This window comes from Pholcus phalangioides, unplaced genomic scaffold, assembly GCF_987345545.1.
Source record: "Pholcus phalangioides strain wild (caught in Gottingen) unplaced genomic scaffold, Ppha-v1.0 ptg000014l_1, whole genome shotgun sequence".
Taxonomy (NCBI): domain Eukaryota; kingdom Metazoa; phylum Arthropoda; class Arachnida; order Araneae; family Pholcidae; genus Pholcus; species Pholcus phalangioides.
The window spans coordinates 3,476,761-3,502,151 of record NW_028301607.1 but is presented as its reverse complement, the minus strand read 5'-3'; the positions used below and the strand labels follow the sequence as shown (position 1 = coordinate 3,502,151).

Genomic DNA, 25,391 nt, shown 5'->3' with positions numbered 1-25,391 from the left:
TTCCTGCCTGAAGATAATAGGGACTTCCAAAAAGTGATCCGGTAAGCGGAGTGACGTGTTAACCGGGTGACGCACTAACAAGGTTTGACTGTACATTGCTCATTTTTTGACCAAAGCCATTCCATACTTTTGTGTCTGCAGTAATTATTCTCGACAGCAAAATCAAAAACAAGAGATTTATTCCACTATGAATTAAAACCATAACTTCAGTTTGAGAGCTTCATAATTCTATTTCAAAACAAAAAAAATTTGAAATTCTGAATCATATCTTGTCATTATGGATAATGACCTTCAAATCTCAACTTAAAAATATTCATGGTAAGTAGCAAAATGAATTGATTCTCACTTCCGGCACATTTCTGATGTACAGCAGAATCCGAATATTCTAGGAAATCAGATACTATTTGACTCACTAATTATGAACACAGATATTACAAATTCTCAGATAACCTCTTCACTCCTGAACCAAAACTGGTTGTTAGAAAAAAAATTTTGATTGATTTAAGTTTATTGTATGTCAAAATTCCCATTAAAAAGAAAATTTCATATTTAAAAAATAATTTATTAATTAACAAATATTTTTACGGCTTTCTACAACTCTACATATTATAAGCAGGTCCAACTGTACACTGATACCACTCTCTCACTGCTAACAAAGATAATTCATTCCGAAATCATATTCATTAGAAAAAACACGATTTCCCATAAGTTTCTGTGGAAAATCATTTAATTCATTCTATGAATTGCCTGGAATTAGTTCCGTAACTTTCACACACAAAGCACATTCTTTCTTTCAAACCGAGCACAAAACTCAGGTTTATCTCGTCATTTGCAATTTAATACCTAGTGAGTTGTGCCAGAAGTGTGTGTGTACCTAACAGTCTGAGTATATCTCAACTTTTCAGTGCTGCCATCTATATTTCAGAAGTGAAGTGAAATGATTGAATATTTGTACTGTTCGAACCGCAGAAAACCAACTTCAGTGACCACTACTGTGGCGACAGTGGGGGTTCAAACCTGGGACCTCACGATGCAAGTCTGTAACCATGACCACACTTGACCACCACAGCGGTCCATAAGACACTAAGAAACACTGTAAAAAAAAAAGGCAAATAACCACAGGCTGAGAAAACTTAATAATTGGATGATTTTTAACCAGTCATGGCTTTAACCAGTAATCTGGCTGGTTAAAAATTTCTCCTTTTTTCCCCTTTTCTTTACCTTTTAAAAGCTTGAAGCTAATAAATATATTTTCCTGATTAAAAATTTAATGAACACATTGAAACTGACTTCATCATGTTTTCCAACTGCGCTTCTAAATCAACAACAAAATTATAATTACTAATTAATTTTAAAAAATTAATATAATTGGACCAAAAATCTGCACGATGCCATACACTGCTGTAGCCATATGATTGGTTAAAGGAAGATACAAAAACTGAACAACTTTTTACTTCACACTATGCAGTCGGGTTCATGAGCCAGAGATAAAAATGTGCGAAAGGCGATTTTTCATTGCTCATTTCTTTCTCACACACATGCAGAGGGAAAAGAGGTTCAGTTGGTGTTAAGAGTTGAGTCTGGGAATGGTGTAAAGAGGTGTATCTGGAAAGCAATGCAGAAGTGGATATTAATTAATCTCACTCTAGTGAGTTACTCATTGGATTCATTTTGATTGGCACAAAAATTTAGCTCACACCGTGACTGTTTTATGTTAGTACACATGCATTCATATCAACTAAAAAGGTCCATTAGCCAAAGTAGGAAGAACATTTAAAAAATCTTTATTAGCTGAAAAATTTGCAAGCCGAGGTATCATTGTATATTGCTTGTATCTCTTGCCTCTCCCTAATTATTTTATTAAACTAATAAAAACCATTTTTGAATATCATATTGTAGCTGATAAAACATAACCAATTCATGTTCACCATCTTCTATACTCCAGAAATAAAAAAACTGCCTTTCCACATCTCCTTTTGATGTTTCCTGTCAAAAATATTTTAAATATTTGCAAATCAAGAAAGTGGTCAGCATATATTGATTAGGTATACCCGTATTAGATACATTAGTTTTTTTTTAAATAAATTTATATTACGGAGTTTCTCTTGAATGGAGTAATTTCAAATGAACTACAGAATGTTTGTTTTTTGGTTTTTTTTCATGAAATCTTGCTGTAAAATGAAGAAAAATTTCAAAGCTTCATAAATTTTTTTTTTTAATCTTCAATGAAAAAATGCTCACATACTTTATTAATTCCTCGCACTTGTACCCGAACATATAATTTGGGAAGCTTTCATATTTTGTGCTGCTGCTCAGGGATGCCCAGTGCCATCTTAATGCACGGCTCGGGGCCTCTGAAAAATGAGAAGTAGTTGAATTTTTCTATAATTTAACAGGTAGGGCCTCAGTGATATCACTCGGTCCGAGGGGCCACGATACTCTTAAGACAGCCCTGGGGATGACTGCTAAATGTGCGTGAGAGCACAGCTAAACTTAGTCATGGCTTGTGAACAGAGACGTTGTGATAAATTTCGTACCTTTCGGGCTGTTATGCCGTGTTCCAAGCTTCTTCGAAGCAGATGTTTCGTTCACTACTGCAGTGGACATCTTCAGTTCAGTGCTGTTTTTGACGAGCGAGGAGATGATATGACCTCCTTCGATGACCACTGTTCACTGATGCTTTTGCTGGAAATGCAGAAGGATCAACCTCGTCATTGTGATGTGACGTGTCCCATTGTTGATGGAACATGGCAGCTTCTGACTGGTGGGTGGGGATCGGAGTCTTCAAGGCGGGGTTCGAATTCGGAAGAGTTGATTTTCTAACCGTCTTGATCTTGGTATTTCGGATTGTCGGCTGCAGCCCTTCTTCCTTCCTGTTGAAATTATCTTTGTGCTTTACTGTCTCAATAGCTTTGCAGTTTAGTTGGGAGTAGAAGTGTGTTTCTAAAGAGAGGATATCAATGTCTTGGAAGTGAATTTCATGACACTTGAAGTAGGCATGTTCAGTGTTTTCATCTTCTCGCTCATCAAAAACACCACTAAAGATATCCACCAAAAATAGTGGATGAAACGTCTACTTTAAAGAAGCCTAGAGCACGACATACTAGCCCAAAAGATATGAAATTTATTATAAACTCCCGCGATGAAAGCCTGCTTTTACTTTTCAGAGGTGTTGTGTTTGATTAGAATTAAATTAAGTTTCTTGAAAACATGGTAAGGAAAAAATATTTCCTTTTTTTCAGCTATTTCAAGTAGTTAATATGAAACAAAAATGCTTAGAGAAAAAAAAAAAATTACCTCATGCCTTCATCTGTTATCTCATTGCAACCTGACAAATTCAGATATCTGAGTGACCTCTCTTCGTTAGTACTTCTTTCTGTCAATGAAGATGAGAAAGCAGAATCTGCTGAGCTTTCCACCGAACCAGTAGTCCTTAAAATCTGGTCAGCAGCATTTGAAATGTCACAAGGGGTTGAATATGCACAAGTGTTCATAAACGGACATTGCTGAACCTGCCGTGCCAAGTAGCACATAAAGCCGTCCCTCTTCCAGAAACAGGAAGAGTTGCAAAATCGATCGGACGTACAGAAATTGCACCAATCAGTCTGACTACCATGGAACAGATAGCCGCTTTCTTCAATTTCGAGACACACGTTTTGCTTGCAAGCACAGCTGTTTGATGATTTGCAACAGTTATCCAGATACACTTCTCTCAGATAACTACTGCCATCTGGTAGCACCGGAGCTGCACTTGCAATGCATTCTGCAAGGCGATAGAGTCCCAAATCTGTGATAGCTTTGCAACCAGACAAGTCAAGATGCTGGATTTTGCTACATGAGAAACTGTCTTTCAACCTAATTGTGGGAGAAACGAAAAAGCAAGAAAACTGAAGAGCAAAGAAAATTTAACATGAAAAGTATAGTTTGATTTCTAATCACAATCCAGGAAAAAGGCTATTTGTACCACCCTGTTTCTTGGGATAAGTACTGTACTGTTCATTTGTTTGGCCCATTTTACAGGTAATTAGGTGGAATTCACACAAATGGTGAACACAGTAAAATTTAAAAGCATTTTATGATAGTATTATACCAAAAGTCTGTGCCCACTTTGGAATTTAGACATTGTATTGAATTTCTAGAAAAATACTGAACAAATCGCTCTGAAATTTTGGTCATATATATACCCTAAGTTAGTATTCATGTTTTAAATTTCTATGCAGTATACCTCATGTATCATCATTTTTTTCTGTAAATTTCGTAAAAATTGGTTGAAAACTACACGTTATGAGCAAAAGACATGCAATGAAAAATTGGAATTTTTATAGAAAACATTTATATTTTTGTGAATATATGTGCTATTCTCACAAAAATTAACACACGTATTGCACAAGGTTAGTACAATATTTTATTAACGTTACAAGTTATTTTGCTGCTTTTCCTCATACAGGGTTGACCAAAAACATTCTTTTCTTATTTAATTTTTTATTGGTTTCCTAAATGCACTCGTGACTAAATTTTCACTGGAAATGGTGAGTACTAACATAGGGTATATATGACTAAAACTTCAGAGCAGTTTGTTCACTATTTTTCTGGACCCACCGTCGCCGCAGTGGTGGCCAGCTGAAGTTGGTTTTCTGTGGTTCGAAGCGCGAATGCGAGTCAATCTCCCAGTTAAAAAGTATCGCGTACAGAGCAATTGGCCTACAATAGTATAATTATTCATTCATTACACTTCACTCACTGTGAGTTGAGAAAAAACTCATAGTTAAAAAAAAAATTATTGCAGATGGCAGCACTACACAGAAACAGACTTCACGGAAGGTTCACTGTATGTACACACACATTCCAATATGTACCAATTCGTTAGAAGTTCTGCAGAGGAATATGGACGAAGTGCATGTCTGGTTTAGTAGTAGTATTTTTTTGGAAATTCAAGAAAATGTCTAAACTCAAAAGTGGACACGGACCTTTGGCTACATAGTGTATTTCTTGACCTATACATAGTGACACTTGCATTTTAACAACACAATTTTTTAGGCTTCTTGTGGCACCTACATTAGTTTTTATTTAGAAAAACAAGATTTTCAAGTAACTGACAATTAAAACTGAAATTAAATCAGAGATTAATCTGATTGCAAGAGCCCTGGGGTTTGATTGGAGACTGTCAGCTGTTCTATCTGAAGTTCACTTTCAGCACAATATCCAGAAAGTTTCAATCTTTGATCTATTTCTTTTTAATTTACATTTTATACCTTAGTAGCTGCAGAATATTCATTAACTCTTCACTCACTTTTAGCATAAAAACTTCCTACAGAGATACTTTTTTTATCACATTGTAATCATATATAACAGAGTGGAGTTGATAATTAAGGCATTCATAATTTATGCAGTATTACATACATAGTAGCCAGCAATTTATTTTCTGGGGCTATGAAAACGTTCATCATCAATGCGTTAAAAAAACACAGCTACGAAATACTGTATAAATATGATAGAAAGTTGACAGGCACAATTTGATATTTTAACATGTTTAACATGCATACCCTTTAAACGCAGAGTCTGTAATAGCTGTATACGAGACATCTAGATATACAACATTAGGACACAGCTCCAGAATTGACCGAAGCTAGAAAAATAATATATCCAATTTTTAAAATTTAACCCAGTAGTGAGAAAATTTTTTTTTTTTAAATTCATACTAGTGACCTGGACACCATAGCAGTGTATCATAAAGTATAATTGAGGCATATTGAATATACATCGGGCAAACTCTCTTGTAAAAGACTATTTAACCCCTTTACATACAAATCTTTTGGCAACAAATTTTAAAGCCATGCAGTTGAACTAGCAGAGATAAATCTAAAAAGTGGTATTATTTACACATGGGAAATGAAGGGCGAAAAAAAGATGAGGAAAACTGGTTTTTCTCATTCTTTTTTTTCTTCTCTCAGCTACCTTCTTCCCCATGTATGTTATACTATATTATTTTTAATTGTTAAACCATAGCAAAAGAGAAAAAATAAAAAATATATATAATGTGGAGGTAAAAGAAAAGAGGAAAAAGGGATATTTTCTTTTACAGGTTTACCAATGAAAAGTCCCGAAGGAAGAGAGAGATATCTCAAATGTATTTCTTCCATTTATACAGGGACAGGATATCTCCTGATAATTATGGGGTTAAAGAAAAATGCTATTAAAGTCAATTAAAGTTACAACCCTCTCATTCTCAGCAGGTAGCCTTTCAATATTCATTGCTCACTTTAGAGGTGTAGGAAGTATGAAACTGTCAGCTTATAATGAAAACCTTGTACATAAAAAATTCACAACTTTACATAAAGAGCAAAAAGGGAGCGGACGTCCAATTGAATGACACACACGAAAGGGGTTCATTTTTTTCCGATTGTTGATTTTTTTTTTTTTCAAAACTGTAATGGATGAGATATCATGTTTTTACTCTAAAACTGTCAAAAAGTCATTTTCAGAAAAAATATATGAGGTTTTCATTATAAGGTGATGAAATATTATAATTGGCAAACAACTTTACTCTGAACATCATATACCCCCCTTTTTTAGCAAAAAAATAACTAAATACATAGTTTCCACATACAATTTGCAATACTTCAATTGTTAGTTAATATACAGTATTTAAAGGTTCAAAAGTAGATGAAGACTCATTTCTCACTGGAAGTGCTTGAAAGAAATTACCCAGAAAATTTTCCTACGTACCATAGCACTGGTCAATCCTTTGCACCAAGACAATACTATTTTCCTCACTCCAGTTCCAATTTTCGGCAGCAAAGACTTGATCAAAGAGTTTATCATTGCCGATTCCTTGATTTGAACCTCATCATTGTCACCATGACAATCCCCAGCACCTGCATCAGAATCTTCATCACTGTATGTCGCATCCTCATAATCATAGTTTTCATAGTCACTGGTAGGGCGTTTATTGAACTGAGAATCACTTGGATAGAGCTTCTCTCTCATGTCATCATGATTTGAATCATAGTCATCCCATATGCCTGAAATGAAAAACAAAAATTTTATTACAGAAACATAACATTTTACCTATGTTTCAGTTACACATTTTCTGGGGGACATAGCTGAGTGAGTTTAAGTTTCTAAATCCATCATTTAAATCAATATTGGTTTTTTTTTCTCAAATGATACACTATCTAGATGAATTGATTGCGCCTATTAATATAATCATTATAAAATTATTCTACGCGATTTGTGTTTGGATTTCTTAACTAGTATGTACGTGGATAGTGGAACTGGTCTAAAATCTGCCACATTGGCGGAAAAGACCAGAAATCTCATCTGGAATCCAGTGAGTGCTGTAAACTGTTCTTTGCTGAAGTTTCAAATACATGGAACAGCTTATCTTTAGTAGCAGTTAACTTCACTACAATGGGCGTATTCAACTATTCATTTCAGAAAAATACCAAGAAGTTATCATTCTTTAAATGAAAACTATAATATTGTAGATATTTTTATTTATTAGTTTTCTATTTCCACTTTCAAATGGACGAAAGGTGGCAGCACATCTCAAACATGAAACACACATAGCTTTGGCATCACAACTATATTAAAGCTACACACAAACAACATGTTCTAACGCAGGCCGATTTATTAGAAGTTTCCAAGAGGAATGTTTATGAGGTGAATGTAGGGTTTAGTAATAGTAAAGCAATTTTTCATGTAGGTTTTAATTTCTCTTAGGTTTGGAACATTGTTTAATATTAAAAGTAAATGACAATCACTTTCTATACTGACAACTTGTAGCAACCTTGTTGGTCATTATGCCTGTTGTGACCTTTGTTTTTGTATCAGTGAAATTTTCTATTAAAATCGCTTTGAGAAGCCTTTCAGATATTGGTCCTCTTGGGGCCCTTATAAAGAAAGACTTGCCATTCATTTTTGATCGAAGAATAGGTTTGCCGCTCCAAGTTATGTCTCAGAAATTGTTGAGGGAAAAAACAGGATAGGGAACAACAACTGGCTACAGCAACAAGACTGATGTTTATCTTTGCTCGAAGATAGCGGAGAAGTCACATTATACGTTAAGATCCTCCTACAGCCCATTAGCTCAACAGGATTAGAGGCCGTTAAAGCTTGGAGCATTGCCTGGTTCCCCAAACATAGCTACTTATATATATATATAATGCACATTAAAAAATATGGAAAGAGCAAGGGAAAAGAAATTTATTTAATTTTATCACAATGCTTACCATGAGACCAATAGCAAGGATATAGCTCTTTCCAAAGTGCAGGATTTCTTGATGCGTCATACCACTCCCTACAGACTTCTGAGCACTGGAGGATCTCTTTTGGCTGCAAAAAACTGAAGATATGAGATAGGATCTCGGGTGGCAAATGGACATTTCTCCCTGCTTTTTCACTGGGTTTCGGTTTTGCTGAAAGAGAACATATAAATCAATGCTACTATAATGTTACATATAAATTCTTCTCTAACTAGAAAAAATGTCATTGACTGTAAAGTGAATGTAATCATATACAATCATCATCCCTCCTCCCAAGCAAACAGATGTAATCACATTAAAATTTCGTGATTCTGTTAATTGCTTTCACTCTTTCAAATTGCTGAAGAAAAAGTAACGACAAACCACTGATGTGAAAAAGAATGAGAATTTCTCAGCATTACTTTGTAAGAAGGTCTCAATTCGACTGAAAAAACAGACAACAATATATTGCAAAGAGGACTAAGATTACACTTTCAATAAATGAAACATTTATATTTAATTGACCGCAGCTAATCATAGTTACAAGAAAAAGATTCCTTCAATAAAATAAGTTTTGTTCATTATGACTTAATTTATTGTAGTGTAAGAAATCAAATGTTTTACTAATTTCTCTCAACTACGTTGAAATTTATTTCTTTTTTATACAATAGGTGGACGTATGCAGTGCATGTCGCTTAATGGTATCACACCAAGACTCCAGGGTGTTTGATAAGAATAACTGATTGATAACTATATCCAAAAGAATCCTAGGATCGACATGATCCTGTTTTTGTGTTAAAAATGGCAGGGGTGGGAAGTGACCAAGTCCATTTCGGAGCAGCTTTGGAGCAGCAAAATTCAGGATTTGGAGCAGTTTTGGAGCAGCAAATTCAGGATTTGGAGCAGCAAATTCAGGATTTGGAGCAGCAAATTCAGGATTTGGAGCAGCAAATTCAGGATTTGGAGCAGCAAAATATGGGATTCGGAGCAGATATTTATAAATTGGAGCAGTGAAATTAACAAGAATATTTTCGTTAACCCTCAACCCTTTTCAAAATAAAACTGCACTGTCTTTTGTTATCAAACATCTTTTCATCAGCTTGATTTTTGTTTTTGGTGTTTTAGGCTTTTGACACCTTGTTTTTGAAAGAGCGGCTGTCATAAAATTTTTTGCACCCGTCTATTTAAGATGATTTTTGCTTACTGAGGGCACTATTTGCTGCCTTGAACAGCAGCACTTCAAATGAGCTAAAAAAAAATTATAAGTTTTAAATTTTTTTATACTTGGAAAGAAATTGTTGCAAAATGGGAGAGAATTTCAGAGGAAACAACTCGATGTTTGGCGATTCAGCACTCATTATCTGGCGAGATTGGCGATCTGATACTCGATATTTGGCGAGATTGACGATTTACCGCTCGTTATTTGGCGATATTGACGATTTACCGCTCGTTATTCGGCACATTGGCGATTTAACGCTCGTTATTCGGCAACATTGGCGATTTAACGCTCGTTATTCGGCAAAGTTTCTAAACTAACATTCGTAATTCGGCGAACATACGCTTTTTACTCAGGGAATGAAATTTTTTTTCACGAAACATCGGGATTTAACACAATGACAATCGACTACAGTAATTTCTGCTGCTTCCAGAGGTGACATTTTTTTAAACGGCAACTGACTCGCATTTGCGCTTTAAAGCTGAAAGGCATTGCAAACCATCTTCAGTTCCACGATCACGGACAATATCGGGGTTTCGCGATGGAAAGCCCGATCAGGGGCCGATAGTTTTAGTGGAATAAAACACGCTCTTCTCGTAAAGAAACGTTTCGTGGCTAGTAGGAACAAAAAATTTTTGGCGTCCTTTCCGAAATTCCGGACATACTGAAGCAAAATTCGCTATTTGGCGCAGAAAAATGCGAAAATACGCTATTGGAGCAGGATGGCGCAAGATATTAGTTTTGGCGCAGTGCGGCGCAATTGGCGCAGAGTTCCCACCCCTGAAATGGGGACAGTTTTTACCCAAAAACTGGTTGTGGAATGTTGAAGTTTCAGCTGCATTCCACTGATGTATTTTTGTTAACTTACGCTGTTCGAAAATGTTATTTTCCAGGGGTGGGAAGTGACAAAGTCCATTTCGGAGCAGTTTTGGAGCAGCAAAATATAGGATTCAGTGCAGATATTTATAAATTGGAGCAGCGGAATTAACTTACAAGAATATTTTCGTTGACCCCCCCCCCCACCCCACCCCTTTTCAAAATAAAACAACTGCACTGTCTTTTGTTATCAAACATCTTTTCATCAGCTTGTTTTTTGTTTTTGGTGTTTCAGGCTTTTGATACCTTATTTGAAAGAGCGGCTGTCATAAAATTTTCCACACCAGTCTATTTAAGATGGTCACACTTTTTGCTTAATGAGAGCACTATTTACTGGAACAGCAGCACTTCAAATGGGCTAAAAATTATCTATAAGTTTTCAATTTTTTTTATACTCAGAAAGAAATTTTTGAAAAATGGGAGAGAATTTCGGAAGAATCAACAAGATGTTTGGCGATTCAGCACTCATTATTTGGCAAGATTGGCGATTCAGCACTCATTATTTGGCAAGATTGGCGATTCAGCACTAATTATTTGGCAACATTGGCGATTTAACACTCATTATTCAGCAACATTGGCGATCTAACACCCGTTATTCTGCAAAGGTTCTAAATCAGCATTCGTAATTCGGCGGACATGCTCTTTTCACTCCCGGAATGAAATTTTTTTCACGAAACATCAGGATTTGATGCAATGACGATCGACCACAGCAATTTCTGCTGCTTCCAGTGGCGACTTTTTTTAAAAAAAAACAGAAACTGACCCACATTTGCACTTTAAAGCTGAAAGACCATTGCAAACCATCTTCAATTGCATAATACACAGATATTATCGGGGCTTCGCGATGGAAAGCCCGATAGTTTAAATAAGGCAATAGTTTAAGTACAGTGGAATGAAACACGCTCTTCTCGAAAAAGAATCGTTTCGCTGCAAGCAAGAACAAAATTTTTTTGCATGCTTTCCGAAATTCTGGCATACTGAAGCAAAATTTGCTATTTGGTGCAGAAAAATATGAAAATACACCATTGGAGCAGGATGGCGCAAGATGTTAATTTTGGTGCAGTGCGGCGCAATTGGCACAGAGTTCCCACCTTTTCAAGCTAAAATTAAGTTATGACTATAGTTTTGATCCAGTCATTGCGGGGAATTGGAATAGAACAATGGGGGGGGGGATAACAGTACTTTTTACAAGTGGCATTGACATTACATACTCCCAGATCTGATGGGGATGATCAACCTTCTCCCCCCAGTAAAAAATGTATTATTGGCATAGGCAGGATGGTGAAAGTGGACATCTCCTCCTCCCCTCCATTCACTAAACACAGTTTCAGTGATCACCCTTCTCCCCTCCATTCACTAAACACAGCTTCGAATACAAATACAATGCCACAACAGGCAAGATACCCAATGAAATGGCTGAGGAAAAAGACGCCCATAATAAATATGGATGGATATATGGATATATTTCAAAAATACAGCAACCCAATTAAAAATGCAATTACAAACAATATATATATACATGATAAAATATTATACAATGCCCATAAAGAATATTATGGTTGTCTTATTCTAAGTATGGATAGCTTCTCGATTTATCCCAACATTTTTATCGTATTTCTTTTTAAACGTGTCAATTGCGTTACAATTTACTACCTCCAGGGTAAGCTATTCCATTTATTAACAACCCTATTAGATAAAAAATTCCCTGCAACACCATAACTTCGCATTATCCCTTACCAATCGATACTGGTGTTCCCTAGTAAAAGCAGTCGATTGGCTGTGTACTTTAGTACATGGTCCATCCTATCCATCCCGTTGACACTTCGATCATATCCCCTCGACACATGTGTTCATCCAATGTAAACATATTCAAAAAATGAAGTCTCTTTTCATAACTCAAGCCCTGTGTGCCAATAAGGACACGCGTAGCTCTTCTCTGCACCCCTTCAACCAAGTCTATGTCCCTCTGTAGGTATGGTCTTCAGTGATCACCCCTCTCCTCAAGGGTCCAAGGGTTGTCTAAAGAGTATGATGGGCCCTTGGGCCAACTAATTTTTCTGAAGCCATACCATGCTTACCCTTGAAAATTTCAACCAGATCTAATTTTTGGGAGGCCCTCTGGTCATGCCCAGGTTGGCCCATGCATTAAGAAAGCACTGGCCCCTCTTGTTCAAAGAGCTTGTATTTGCTTATGATTGCAGCTAACACCTGCATACAGTCAATTTTCTCAGCCAGTTCATTGTCTTTTTTTGTATACAACATTTCAAAATTTTTTTTTTATTTCAAAATTTAAATGAGTACGGGGTGATTATAAAAAAACTATCCCGACATATGGGATGGGCCCCTAACTATCATACCATTCAAAGAAACTGAATGAAATTTTGGCATAAGGTATTATGATGTATGCACTCAAGAATGATATGGAAAACAACAGTGTCACTCTAACAGTTACGGTTACAGTGAGAAAATTTCGAAAATATCAAATGGCAACACCAAGTTTTTTTGTATTGGAATGCAATCTCCATACTGAAAAACACTAAATAGCGTTGAAATGTCACCTGTAGCACGAAAATCCCCGGAGCTAGGCAAGGAAAAAGTAAAAAGGACTTTGCCGTGCACCAGAGCATTAATGTTTGTTTCATTCGTCACACCGTTTCTTCGGCTGAGATCCCAGCCTGATTAGTCCTCCACAAGGTCATGTGGAAAATTTGTGAAACACAATAAAATGCTTTATTTTATGCTGCTTCTCTGTCCTTATTGGTTGTCCTCACTTTTAGCCTATCTACCGCCGGTGATTTTCATGCTACAGTTGCAGTTCGAACGCTATTTAGGGTTTTTCACAATGGACATCACATTCCAATACAAAAAACTTGGTGTTGCCATTTGATATTTTCGAAATTTTCTCACTGTAACCGTAACTGTTAGAATGACACTGTTGTTTTCCGTATCATTCTTGAGCGCATACATCAAAATACCTTATGCCAAAATTTCATTCAGTTTCTGTGAATGGTATGATAGTTAAGGGCTCATATGTCGGGATAGTTTTTTTATAATCACCCTGTATTTTTATTCTTTAAGCATTAACATCTGCTTGCCCAAATGGAATACATGGGAAAAAACTAAAGCAATTTAACTACGTCTTTCAAAACTAGATGGAAAAGATAAATCAGTTAAATTGATATCATATCCACTCAGAGTCATTCAACTGTGATATCAAATACAAATTTTATTATGAAGAATACCAAGTGGAATTTAAATTATTCCACACTCTTAAACAAAGGCAAGGCCCTTCGTTAAAACAAGCAAGATAAAAATAGACATCGATATCCAATCCATACAGATGTAGATAATGCAGGCCCTTGTGCAAAACGCATGATAATAAAATGCTGATAATGGATTAAGAGCTGTGTTCAGTGACAAGATAAAGGTGTTAGCATATGCTGGTAGTCTTATCAGTGAAAAGTTTCTGTGTAACTGTAAAACTGAATCCGATAAAACTATTTTTAAAATGAGCTGATGTTACTGCATATTTTGCATGCAAAGTAATTACTGTTCATAGAGTTATTGCCTAGTCTTTTCCAGCCGATTGGGGAATTCACTTTTATAAGTAGTTGAATCAAACTGTTTCATGTCATATGAGTTGAGACATGAATAATAATAGTGGCAGAAAATATGTTTTCTTTATGAATTTAATGAAAAAAAAAGTTATTAATCTGAACCAATCTTATCAGTATTCTTTTTTATCACTTTTATCAAGTGTAGTATCTTACATAAGACATTAACCACCAAATACACGTTTTAAATGATTGTATTATGTAACCCCATTGTTAGCTATGAATCAATGTCAAGTCAAGCTTATCTTGGCTGCAATTACCAGATATCTAGAAGCACAACAAGATAAAGTGACTTGGCATTCAGATACTATTTGCATACAAATTCATAATAATAATTAGCCATTAACTATAAGAAAAAATAGAACAGCAAATATGATCAAATCATGAATTCACAGTTAACTTTAACTGATTTTTTGATCCTGCAGACTCAATATTTTGAATGGAATATTATCTTTCACTTTTGTGCAATTATAAACAATAACGAATGAAATAAATATTTACCAATCAAGTCACTTCATAGAAAAAGAACATACATCTGTTTTTTTTTCAAAATTTACCTGTTGAGGCATTCAAATGAATGTTCTGATGAGTTCTGAGCAACAGCAAAATCATTTTGTAATGTATGGTTAGGAGAAATAAAAACTGTTCTTAATATCATCATGGGCTCCATGCTGAGCAGTACAATGAGGTCATTTGACATTTGATCATTTTCTTCATATAAGGGCTAATTAGAACGAACCTACAATGTATTGCCAATTCCGAACGGCAGCCTTTTTTTCATACTCACCAAGAGGTTGGTGCGTTAAACCCCCTAAGTGTGGGATTCCCCTGAGGTAGCAATCTTTTTCTGTGGTCATGGCGCCATTTCTGTTGTACCCTTGTGTCAGGAAAGTTTTCTGACAAGGACAAACCAGGTATCAAATTCGCGCGACACCTCTAAACAACCTTTGGTACTTCAGGAGGGTATCTTGTCTACCTGGGCTACTACGCCCCAAATTCAATGAGGCCACTACAAGTCTGACATTTGATGTTGATTAGTATGCAAGGTTATTGGAGGTCTCCCCCTCTCATGCACCAAGAAGCCCCCCCCCCCCCCCGTCTTAAAAAGGCTGAGGAGAAATGAGTATTTCTTACATAGCAAAATGTTTCACAATTTATTCAGAAAGCACAAAAGTCTTGAACCAACTCTTTAGGATTTTTTTATCATTATTGCATTCCCTATAACGCCCATCCATTTTGCAAGAAGCAATTCAATTGAGAGAGGTCAGAAGCAAAGGGATGCAAGTAACAAAATTTGTTAAATTGAGTCGTGCTTAAAGAGGCCCTTTTACCCAACATCTGACTACTAGCAGATGGACAGACCCATTCCATATACCAGGGCTGCTTTCTAGCAGCCACTAGTTTGACTACAACATAGAATTTCTAGTGTTACAATAACTTTGAAGTCGGTTTTCCTTGAAACTCAGTTTTTATCACTTGCATCCCTTTGCTTCTGATCCCCATAATTGAGGAAGCCTGCTTGGCTGCCACAAAAAAAATAGATCAATTCTATCGTGAATAAAGATCATTCAGACCATGATTCAAGACCAAAAAGAAGTATGCTCTTAGCAAACATCATGTAGCATGGTTTAACAACCTTACAAAATTACTACTTCCGAGCTATATTAAGCAGAAGTGAGAAACATTCTTAAACTGGCTGGAAATTTCATGCCAAGAGTTGATATGAGATTCGATAGCAGTGTAACGGTATTCCAATTCCCCACGCAAGAGTCAATTTCAGGCTGCAATTTGGTCACGTTATTATGAAATCAGTGTTACAAAATGTATATGTTTACTTGCTCTGTTCATGATTGGTTAAGTGGTGGCTGATCAATCTTGTTATGTTGAATTATGTCTTTTAAATTAATGAATTATACATTCATTTTGTAATAGCTTAGTTGCCCTCAGTGGGTGAGCCTGGCCAGCTCACCTGATGTGCTGCCATTTTCACGTGTTTCAATTGTAATATTTTTTAATCGAGAATATCTATGAAAATCATATATACATTTTTATAGCGAGATGTACTCATATAGCAATCCACTTGTACCAAAGAAAAAGCTGTTTGTGACAGATATAAATATTGCTCATTTTCAGAGCATTTTGGCATTGTTCCCATAATAAGTATCTTGGTACTACACACACATTTGGGCGTTAGCTTTTAAGTTTATTCTATATGTAACTATGTATAATATGTAACTCTTGGATTAATCAGTGTAAAGCACCTGCTTGTATTGCTTAAATGTTATATGGAAAGTAGATGTAAGGATGTGTTGGCTGGCTGACTTGGTAAGAAAACATTCGATATTTTGTCATGGGTCCATATCTATCAACGTTCATGATCAACAACTGTTAACAGGATTTCTTTTTCGATACTAAATGTAATTTGCAAGATTCAACACACTATTCTATGATAATAAATATTCCTTAGTGAAAAAGAATGATTTTTCTCTAGTAATCCTTTGTTGTTCTCAATAATTTGGGTGTTAGGAATCCGGGAGTCCATCGGAATGTTTCAACAGGGATGCACAACCTCTAGCTTGTGGGCTAAATGCAGCCTCGAAGGCCTCATGATAATGAGATCTGGTTAAGATCATCAAGACTGCGCATGTAAATTGTTGAGCAGGCAACATTTACTTTTGAAACACCCCCCCCCCCCCTTCAACACATTATAATCACTTGAGTTTATACCTTTTTCTTCAAGAGCAGCTTTTTCGTTCTGCGGATGGCGAATGCACCAATTCTCATGCTCTTCAATCACTTGTTTCTTTAGGCACTTCAACTCTTCATATTCAAAGTACTTCATCAGCATCGGTTGGAAAACCTTCACAGATTTTTAACAAAAATAAAATGTTTGAGATATTATAGCACACACAATTATTATTATAAAAAAATATACAAAATATTTATGAAAATGCTCGATAAATAATGTTATTCCTACAAAAAAATTAGATAACAGGGAAACACAAACCTCTTCTTCCTCTTTCATATGAGGCAAAAACACACCAGTGAATTCCTGCAGCGCACTTTGCAATCTCAAGCCAAAATCAATTCTCTCAGAAGCAGGCTTCGAGGAGTAGTGGTAACCGGCATTGAACAAATCCAGCATGTCAGACAAACGGTTATCAGAATGGCAGTTGCACACTGCAGCATCGTGTATTGACAATGACTACACGAGAAAGAAAAACAAATTTTTTAATTGTTTATGTGCCGATACACACAGCTGACAAACAAACAAGAACTTAAGGAGTTGAAACTCCTTTGATTGTGAAAGCTTCTGTTTCATTAACTGTGGTTAGTAAAGTACTGCAATAGCAATGTCACATTGATTAACAAATTAATGAATGGGAAGACAATAAATGAAATTTAAACAAATATGAAATGAAAAATTAATTTAACCCGATATCAAACTTTCTATATCAAATAATAAATAATTCAACAGGTAAATTTAAATGGGAACAATATCTCGATTTGGTTGTGTAGATAGTTAACATTATAAGTGTAGATTCTTATTATTTTAATTTTTATTTTTGTCTAGCTTTTTCTCTCCCTTCTATATTATTAAAAATTTGTCATTGATTTAAAGTGAAAAACCCGCAGCATGATATTCTCTTATATCAGCTTTTGGTTGCCATAATTCATTTTTTAAATTTAATAAATAAATATATTTACACCTATCTGGCCAATATGCTTCGTTCTTTTTATCTTTCTTTCAGGTCAAAAGAAATAAGAAGATATATGTGTGTCACCTATAGAGACGTCGTCATAGGGTTGAGAGCATTTTACTAGCTACTGCTCTCTTCCCTGTCCCAGCTTTCTTCATCACATTATGAATTAACTGTTTTATATTAACTTAATTTATATAGTATTGTCGTAATTGACTGGGGACAAATGAATTATGTTATGATTATTTAGCTGTGGTCTTCAGATCAGAGATGCTGCTGACATGATATAGCGCATCAAATACCCGTAATTTCGGAAAAGGATGCATAAAAATTTGATTCACCCATCCCATGGGATACGTTCTCTAGTAGTAGACAATGGAAGTAAAAGAACCTAGTTATAAGCTGGTAAATTAATGTTTTAAATTCAATAAGCCTTTGGATTGAACATGTTTTTAGAAATGAATTATTCATTTGATTCAGAGGGATACCAGTGACGGAGATGGGGGACCATACTTTAATTTTTTTCAAGAGGGACCAGCTTTCACTCAAAAAGGACCCAAATTTTGCTAATAACCTGGTTCCCAGGTAAATTAGAGTACAGCTGCATCTGTTAGCTACTTTTTACATTTCATCTATAGAATCCGGTATTTCGCCCTATCATGTTAGCCATGTGCATAACTAGCTATGCCATGGGGCTCCAAAATTTAGTTAATGCTGTGGTGTCCAATATACTGCCTCTATTAGTCTTTTCCTTGGTGCCCGGGAATAATCAATGCATTGCTATGTAAACAATGTTGACTAGTACATTACAATTAATGAAGTGGCCATTTTTGACAATAAATTTGGATGTTTGTACCTATGCGCGGGGGGAGGGGGGGGGGGCTCGAGTTCAACGGTGCAAAGGGGATTCTGGGATAAACCAGAATTTCTTTTAATTTCTTTTTATCCATCCAAAGCTGCACACCACTATTTCCCAACAAAATGTACTTGACCATACTGTCCTGCCTTTGAAGAAATTATGACTGACCAAAACAAGGACGATTATTTCACCAATCTTAATCATGTTGAATAACTTTTTCCAAATTACAGCTCTTTTTGATAAGCCATCATATTTTCCTTTCTTTCGGGGTTGAATGTTTTAATTAATCTTAAATCTCCAACATGGAAATTGAACTTTGTAAACGCTGAAATACCCAAAGGTTTCCAGTGAGAGGGGGGGTCTGGCAGGGCAGTCTTAGGAGCATCCTGGGCTCCTGGGGCTAAGTGATTTTCCTGCGGCTCTACTTGGCTAGAAATGCCTGCCTACCAATGTGAATCTTTCAATCCTTACTCCAAAAATTTTTATGAGGATCAGCTAGACCCACACGGCACAGGATTCCAGCTCCAGGCCCTAGAAAAGTGAGAACCCGCATTCTTTTTTTTTTTCTTTTTTTTGCTTTTATTTGACAGTCTCCGAAAAATTTATCGAGTGGAACACCAAAATGCTGACGCCTGTGAACCCACTCAATGAGCACCTGTGATTCCACTCAGAGTTCATTCTTGTTTCTGGTATTATGGCCCTAGGTCCTGTCTGTTCCTTCAACTTCCAAGTTTTTTCAACATTGTTATTGTCAACGCATGTATCAAAAAAGAGTGACAGTGCTGGTGTCGTGAATTTTTTTAATTCAAAATTTTAAAAATATGTGTGTCTACACAAAAATCTAGGCTGCAGCTACTTACAATGTGCCGCCCAGATGCACCACACCCCTTGCACCCTTACTTAAGCTGCCCCTGCATCTATGAGCACATTAAGATTGGGAAGCATGATAGGGCAATTGGAGTTTGTTTCTTTTCGACTCTGTGAAGGATTTTAATGAAATTGTAATACAATAACAGTGGAAAATTACGATGATAATAAAAACTTGATGAAATTACGTTTTGTCTTTTTATATGCAAGTTATTTCTCATTACAGATATCAACCGATGTTCCCATATTATGAATTGATATTTTTAGGACCTTAATCCTCCTGCATATCATCTAGCCCAAGGGAATGCACAAATCTCTGGCTCGCAGGACAAATACGACCTGCCAAGTTGTTTCATCTGGACTGCAAAAGTTCCAGTAGAAAAGTATCAATACACACAACACGATAGATATACAGAATTTTATCTCTATGGTTGGACCATATTTCTCTTATAAAAATATGGGATATCGCTGGAAAAAAGTCGTTAAAACAAGTAAAGTTGGCAGTTATAGCCAAAAAAATTGTCAAGACAAGTAAAGTTGCCATTTACAGATGAAAAATTCATCAGAAGCAAGTAACGTTGCTAAAGAAATTTGACAAGGCTAGTATAGTTGGCAGTTACAGCCAAAAGAATTGTTGAAGCTGAGTAAAGTTGCCATTTGCTGCCGAAAAAATTAACAAAAGCAAGTTCCCATTTAAAGCCAAAAAAATATCAAGGGCCAGTAAAGTTGTCAATTACATCAAACAATTTATCGAAGGCAAATGAACTTGTCTATTACAGCCGAAAATATATATAGGTCATAAGGCCACCCATTATATGCAAGTTTCTGGTCCAGAGCGGCAGAAATACGGCATATCTGGCCAGCAGACTAAAAAGGTTATGCGGTTCTGATCTAGTCTAACGAACAGATTATATGGCGAAAAATGTTAACTTTTAATTGTTTATGATTTATCAACTACATCATCAAAACTATGTGAAAAAGCCCATATCATTTCCGTATAATAACAAATCTACCTTCAATCGTTGTTTCAGCTTTTTCATGATGTACTTGTTCTCAATCGTTTCGTGAGACTTGAATTCATGGAAAGTCTGCTTGAGGTCGCTAAGAAACGACTGCAGAGCAATGTAGTCTGCGAAGTCCATACACATGAGCTGCAAAGAAACAAATTATACATACAAATATCGCTACTTTTTTTTTAGATTAACACAATAAAACTATAAAATTTAACCATAAATGCCACTTATGTCGATAAAAATGAAACATTTTATTTGCACTATTATTTCAGTGTGTTACACTATGTAGTGTTATTTTATATACACAAGAACTACATTCAGCAGCGTATTTACAGCATTTATAGGGGTTGGCTCATTGGGATACAGCCCAGGATGGCAAGTTCAAAGGGGTGGTAAATTTTGCGTAATGAGTGGATAAGAAAAGTAGTGGAATCAGAGCAGGTTGTTAAAATTTGTTTTGCTCACGGTAAAAACCATAAATAAATCTGCCTCTCCTAGAGAGTGAGGGATTAGGTCAGCGAGTGACCTAACAAATTACCTAGAGAATTTTCAAGCATTTAAGTAATTAAAAGAATGACTTATAGAGCCAGGGAACAAGTCAGTGGGCAGGCAAAAGAGTGACCTGAAGAGTTTATAACCAAAATAGTGTGCAAGCATGTGAGTGTCCAAAAGAGTGACCAGGTTATCGGATTAAAAGAGAGCGTGGAATCAGGTCGACTTATAGATTATCAATTAAATGCCACTGAATGAACGAACGCTAGTACAGAGATCTCTTCCAGCCCAGCTTTGCAGCAGAGTCTGGAACAAAGTGTGTGTGTGTACCTAACAGTCTGAATATGTACCTAGTGTAGTGCCTGATTTTTCAGTGCTGCCATCTGTAATTCTAAATGTGAGGCAAGTGTAAGGATTTGATATTTGTACCATCGTGGACCTGTTGCTCTCTGTGGCAAGACCTGTGTAGTGGAGAGATTGGCTCGCATTCACGCCTCGAAGTTGGGAACTTTTACAGGAAGCCAACTTCAACTGACCACCCCCCAAATGGCTATGGTGATTACATACCACTATGGTTAGGAACTTGATAGTCGAATTCAACTCCTTTATAATAAAAGAGTTTAATTTGAGGAGAAAGAAATTCATGAATTAGACACAACATATCGCTGGTTTTTTTTAACCTTCATTTGAATCAATATGATCGGGAAAATGACGTCTAACAATGGCACAAAGTTTTTGAGATTGCATTATGGTGTGCCTTCCTTTAGGCAGGTCTGTAACTAGGCCAGCACAGGCTAGGCGCCTGCGCTAATTTTATCCTTCTTATTTTTTCAATAGTGTGTTATATAATATTCTACACTTTTTAATCATTAATAAAAAGGGAGAAACTAATCCATTCTTATTCTAGGTTTTGGGGGCGGGGGTGGCATGCTATGGTCCTGCCTCTGGAAATAGGCATATTCCCCCCCCCCCAATTGGGCTATACAAATTTTGCCCCCCTTCTCCCATTTTGGTCTAATTTTCTCAGGCCACTTACTCATCAAATTTGTCGCTCTGTGCTATAGCCCGCTTAACTTCGCTCCCTCTGTAAATGCACCCACTGCCATGATTGCACACTTTAATGCTGTCACACTCTCTAGGTCACTCTTTTGATTGTTTTCATGATCTCACAACCTCTAGGCAGGGCCGCCTTAAGAGCATCATGGGCCCCTGGGCCAATTGGTTTTTCTGAGGCCCTACCTGGAAAATTCTCGAAAACTTCAAATAGTTCTGAATTTTGTGAGGCCCGGGTGGGCCCATGCGTTAAGACGGCACTGCCTCTAGGTCCCTCTTTTAGTCACTCACTGACCTGGTCCCTTGCTCTCTTTGTCAATATTTAGATGGTTACAAACTTCTTACGTCGCTGTTATGGTCACTCACATGCTTATAAATTGTTTAGGTCTGATTTTTGGTCATTCTAGGGCTGCAACTAATAATTTGTCAGCTGAGACAAGCACACATTTTGGCAACCCCATGTAATAAATGCTGAAAGAAGAGGTGAATTCTGCACCATCCCCCCAGTCCAACGTCCGGAGCATCACCTGCTCTCACCATAGCTGTGGCTCTCCCTAGGTTACTCACATGCTTGTAAACTGTTTACATCACTGTTTTGGCCATTCTCATGCTTGCAGACTCTCCATGTTACTCATTTGGTTCTATCACATATGGCCTATATAAAAATACATCCAACCCTTCTCCCACTCAACTAATTTTCTTGACTAGTCATTCCAGTCGAATTTGCAATCTCACCATGAGCAATAGCTTACTAAACCGCTGCCCTAGACATACTACAATTTAAGTATACATTTAAGCCATAATTTATAATCACATTTATTTACATAGACGCCTAAACCAGAGCATTCAACATGCTCGTCCAACAGTCTCCAACCTATCTCATCTGGCTTCATGGCCTTTTTACCTGATCTGATTACTATATTTCACTTCATTTCACTCCTGACACATCCCGATGTTTTATGTTCATTTTTTTTATAAAAATGATTCCAGTTCATAGTGTCAGTCAGCAGATAGTGCTGGGCATCTGCACCACGAGACTGTATCGTGTTGCTCCGATGGAGACAGATGTTTGTTCTCTTGACGACTGTCCAGTTGGCTTTCTCGGCCCGGTGTCGTCATCCCGGACCAGTGGGTGGAAGCTACTGTAGCATGTATCACACACAGGTATCATGTACTAGCACATTGCGGCCACACTCTCACTCAAATATGAACAGCAGTGGCACTATGTATATTCTGTAAATTATTAAAATGGAAATAAAACACTCCAGGGGTTTCTAGCGTCAGGTCGATGGGGGTGTGGCCAGGGTGGCTTCGGCACCGGCATGGGTTTGTGGGTCTCTCCCGGGTTTGCCCGGGGGGCTGCAAGTTGCTCCGGGCAATGGGATACGGGACATTCAATCATAGGAAATGAGGGCCGAGCCGGGTGGCTTGGAATACGGCCTCTCGGTCCAGCGCAGTTGGCTCTCTCTAGCGTGGTCCAACCCCTCAGGGTAAAAGGCTTATATCCCTATTGGGACAGAGCCTGGATCACGACTGGTCTTACAGTGAGTGGGAACTCTACAACTCCTGGATTTGATTTTGAAACAGGCTCAGGGTGTTCAGTCTTGTTCAGGTGGAACTGATTTCTCACAGATCCCCTTGGCGTCTTGATGATGAAGGATCTTGGGGTACCTGCCCTGCGACAGATCCACATCTTCATGTCCGCCACCCACACTGTGTCTCATACATTCAGCTGCGGCATAGGCGGAGATAGAGTTGAAAGTCTGGGGGGGGGGGGCACGATGATGATATCAATTCATATATACATACACAAATACATTATATCAGTCAACTCCACCTTTGACACTGGGAGGACAATGCCCTCCCTGTATCTCCGCCCATGAGCTGCTCACACAGTGGCGATTATTGAATTTTTCCTCCGCTTCTCAATCCTTACCTTCTTTCCCATTAATATGCTTCTGGGGGGGGGGGGTGACTCTCTTCAATTAGAGTTTCAATGTAAATGAATAAAACACACACATAGCAATCAACACCGAGACACACATGAACCCCGAGATCAGTGCTAGAGGAAAAACTTCCCCTCCCCACTTTCCCTTTCAAATATACAATAGATTTACACAAAAACACCGAATCCTAATAAATTTGTATATAAATGGATAAAAACATGGAATTAATAATAAATATGGGGGTTTAAAATCAATTACTTTCTTATTGTAGACATCGACCAACTTCTTCATCCGCGAGTGGGGCACCGAAAAGACGTCGATTTCTTCTGGGTAAGGAGCCATCGCTCTTTCCTAACACACGTTGAAACACAAAAAAGCACCGAAACTTTCCTCTATTTTATTGCGGTTCCTTCAAAACAATAATTACACTCTCCGCTATTAAAAAGGCCCTTTTCCTTTTTTTTTAAACTTGGCTAAATTACATCGCGTTAAATGACTACAACCGATTCAAGTTAGCTCTTCTCGGTAACAAGGAGGACGTTGTATTTGAAAGTCAATTGAGAGATCAAAAATCCAGACACGATGGTATTGCCATCTAGTGAAAAAAGAATCAAGCTTGTGATAGAGGACGTTCGACCACTATCATGAACGGGATACGGAGATTTCGCCCCGGACGCTAAAGCCGGGTTTTCCTAGGAAAAGGTTTTTCTACGGTGCGATCTGCGTGAAATCGCTGATTGGTTAAAAACCTGAAATTCACGTTTTTTTAACCAATCAGCGTTTTCACGCTGCACACGTTGCAGGTAACCTGCTCCTAGGAAAACCCGGCTTAATTTCGCAAATGCACCTTCTATTCGGCGATTACACGATTTCAGCCCGAGAATTCTTTTTTACACGTTAACTGGTGGGGCAAAGCCCTTTTCTTGTTTTCCTGGGCCAGCTTCAACTTCAAACCCTACCAATATGAAAGGAGTCAAGGAAAAAACGCACACAAAACACTTCGCCATTCACGAGACCGATTTTTTATGGCGGTCTTTTTTTTTTTTTCAAGAAGGAAAACGAAAGTTCAACTGAAAATATTAAGTTTTCCAGGGACCGACTTCTCTGGAATAGGTCTTTTGCTCTCAGAAAAAGTCCGACGAAGAACAGATGGAGGATGGCCAAGGCGAAGGATATGACCATTGGTTGATTATTTTTTCCTTGATGCTCATTAAAGTGAAAACGATTTAATTATATAACCCCGGGAGTAGAAAGGATCCAAAGTTACCGGGTTGTCACCAGATGTCGGAGTTTAGTTTAGTTTGGAACCGAGCAAGCCCAGGCTCTGTCGCTTTTGCGATATAAGCTCATTGATCGTGAGATCGTTGGTGTGCTGAAGAAAACACAAACCAGCAAGCCGGCCGAGAAAGCACACCTGGGTCGGACCAACACCCCGGCACACCCCCCGCCAACCCCCAAGCAGCACTACCACACCGAAACCCCCAATTCCCGGGCACATCACCACTCGATGT

General features: G+C 37.3%; 1 protein-coding gene across 1 annotated transcript in view; it reads right to left on the bottom strand.

The window, feature by feature from the left end:
* LOC149077941 (F-box/LRR-repeat protein 5-like) overlaps positions 1-24,410 on the bottom strand; it is a 28,022-nt gene extending 3,612 nt beyond the window's left edge. Inside the window, exons 1-8 of the mRNA XM_089241546.1 lie at positions 24,139-24,410; positions 20,390-20,527; positions 16,957-17,154; positions 16,677-16,809; positions 8,232-8,417; positions 6,727-7,022; positions 5,544-5,626; positions 3,298-3,855 (exon numbers count right to left, since the gene is read on the bottom strand). Of these exons, the coding sequence (XP_089097672.1) occupies positions 3,298-3,855; positions 5,544-5,626; positions 6,727-7,022; positions 8,232-8,417; positions 16,677-16,809; positions 16,957-17,154; positions 20,390-20,527; positions 24,139-24,222 (1,676 nt within the window). The 5' untranslated portion in view covers positions 24,223-24,410. The remainder of the gene's footprint in view (positions 1-3,297; positions 3,856-5,543; positions 5,627-6,726; positions 7,023-8,231; positions 8,418-16,676; positions 16,810-16,956; positions 17,155-20,389; positions 20,528-24,138) is intronic.
* Positions 24,411-25,391: the final 981 nt, after the last annotated feature.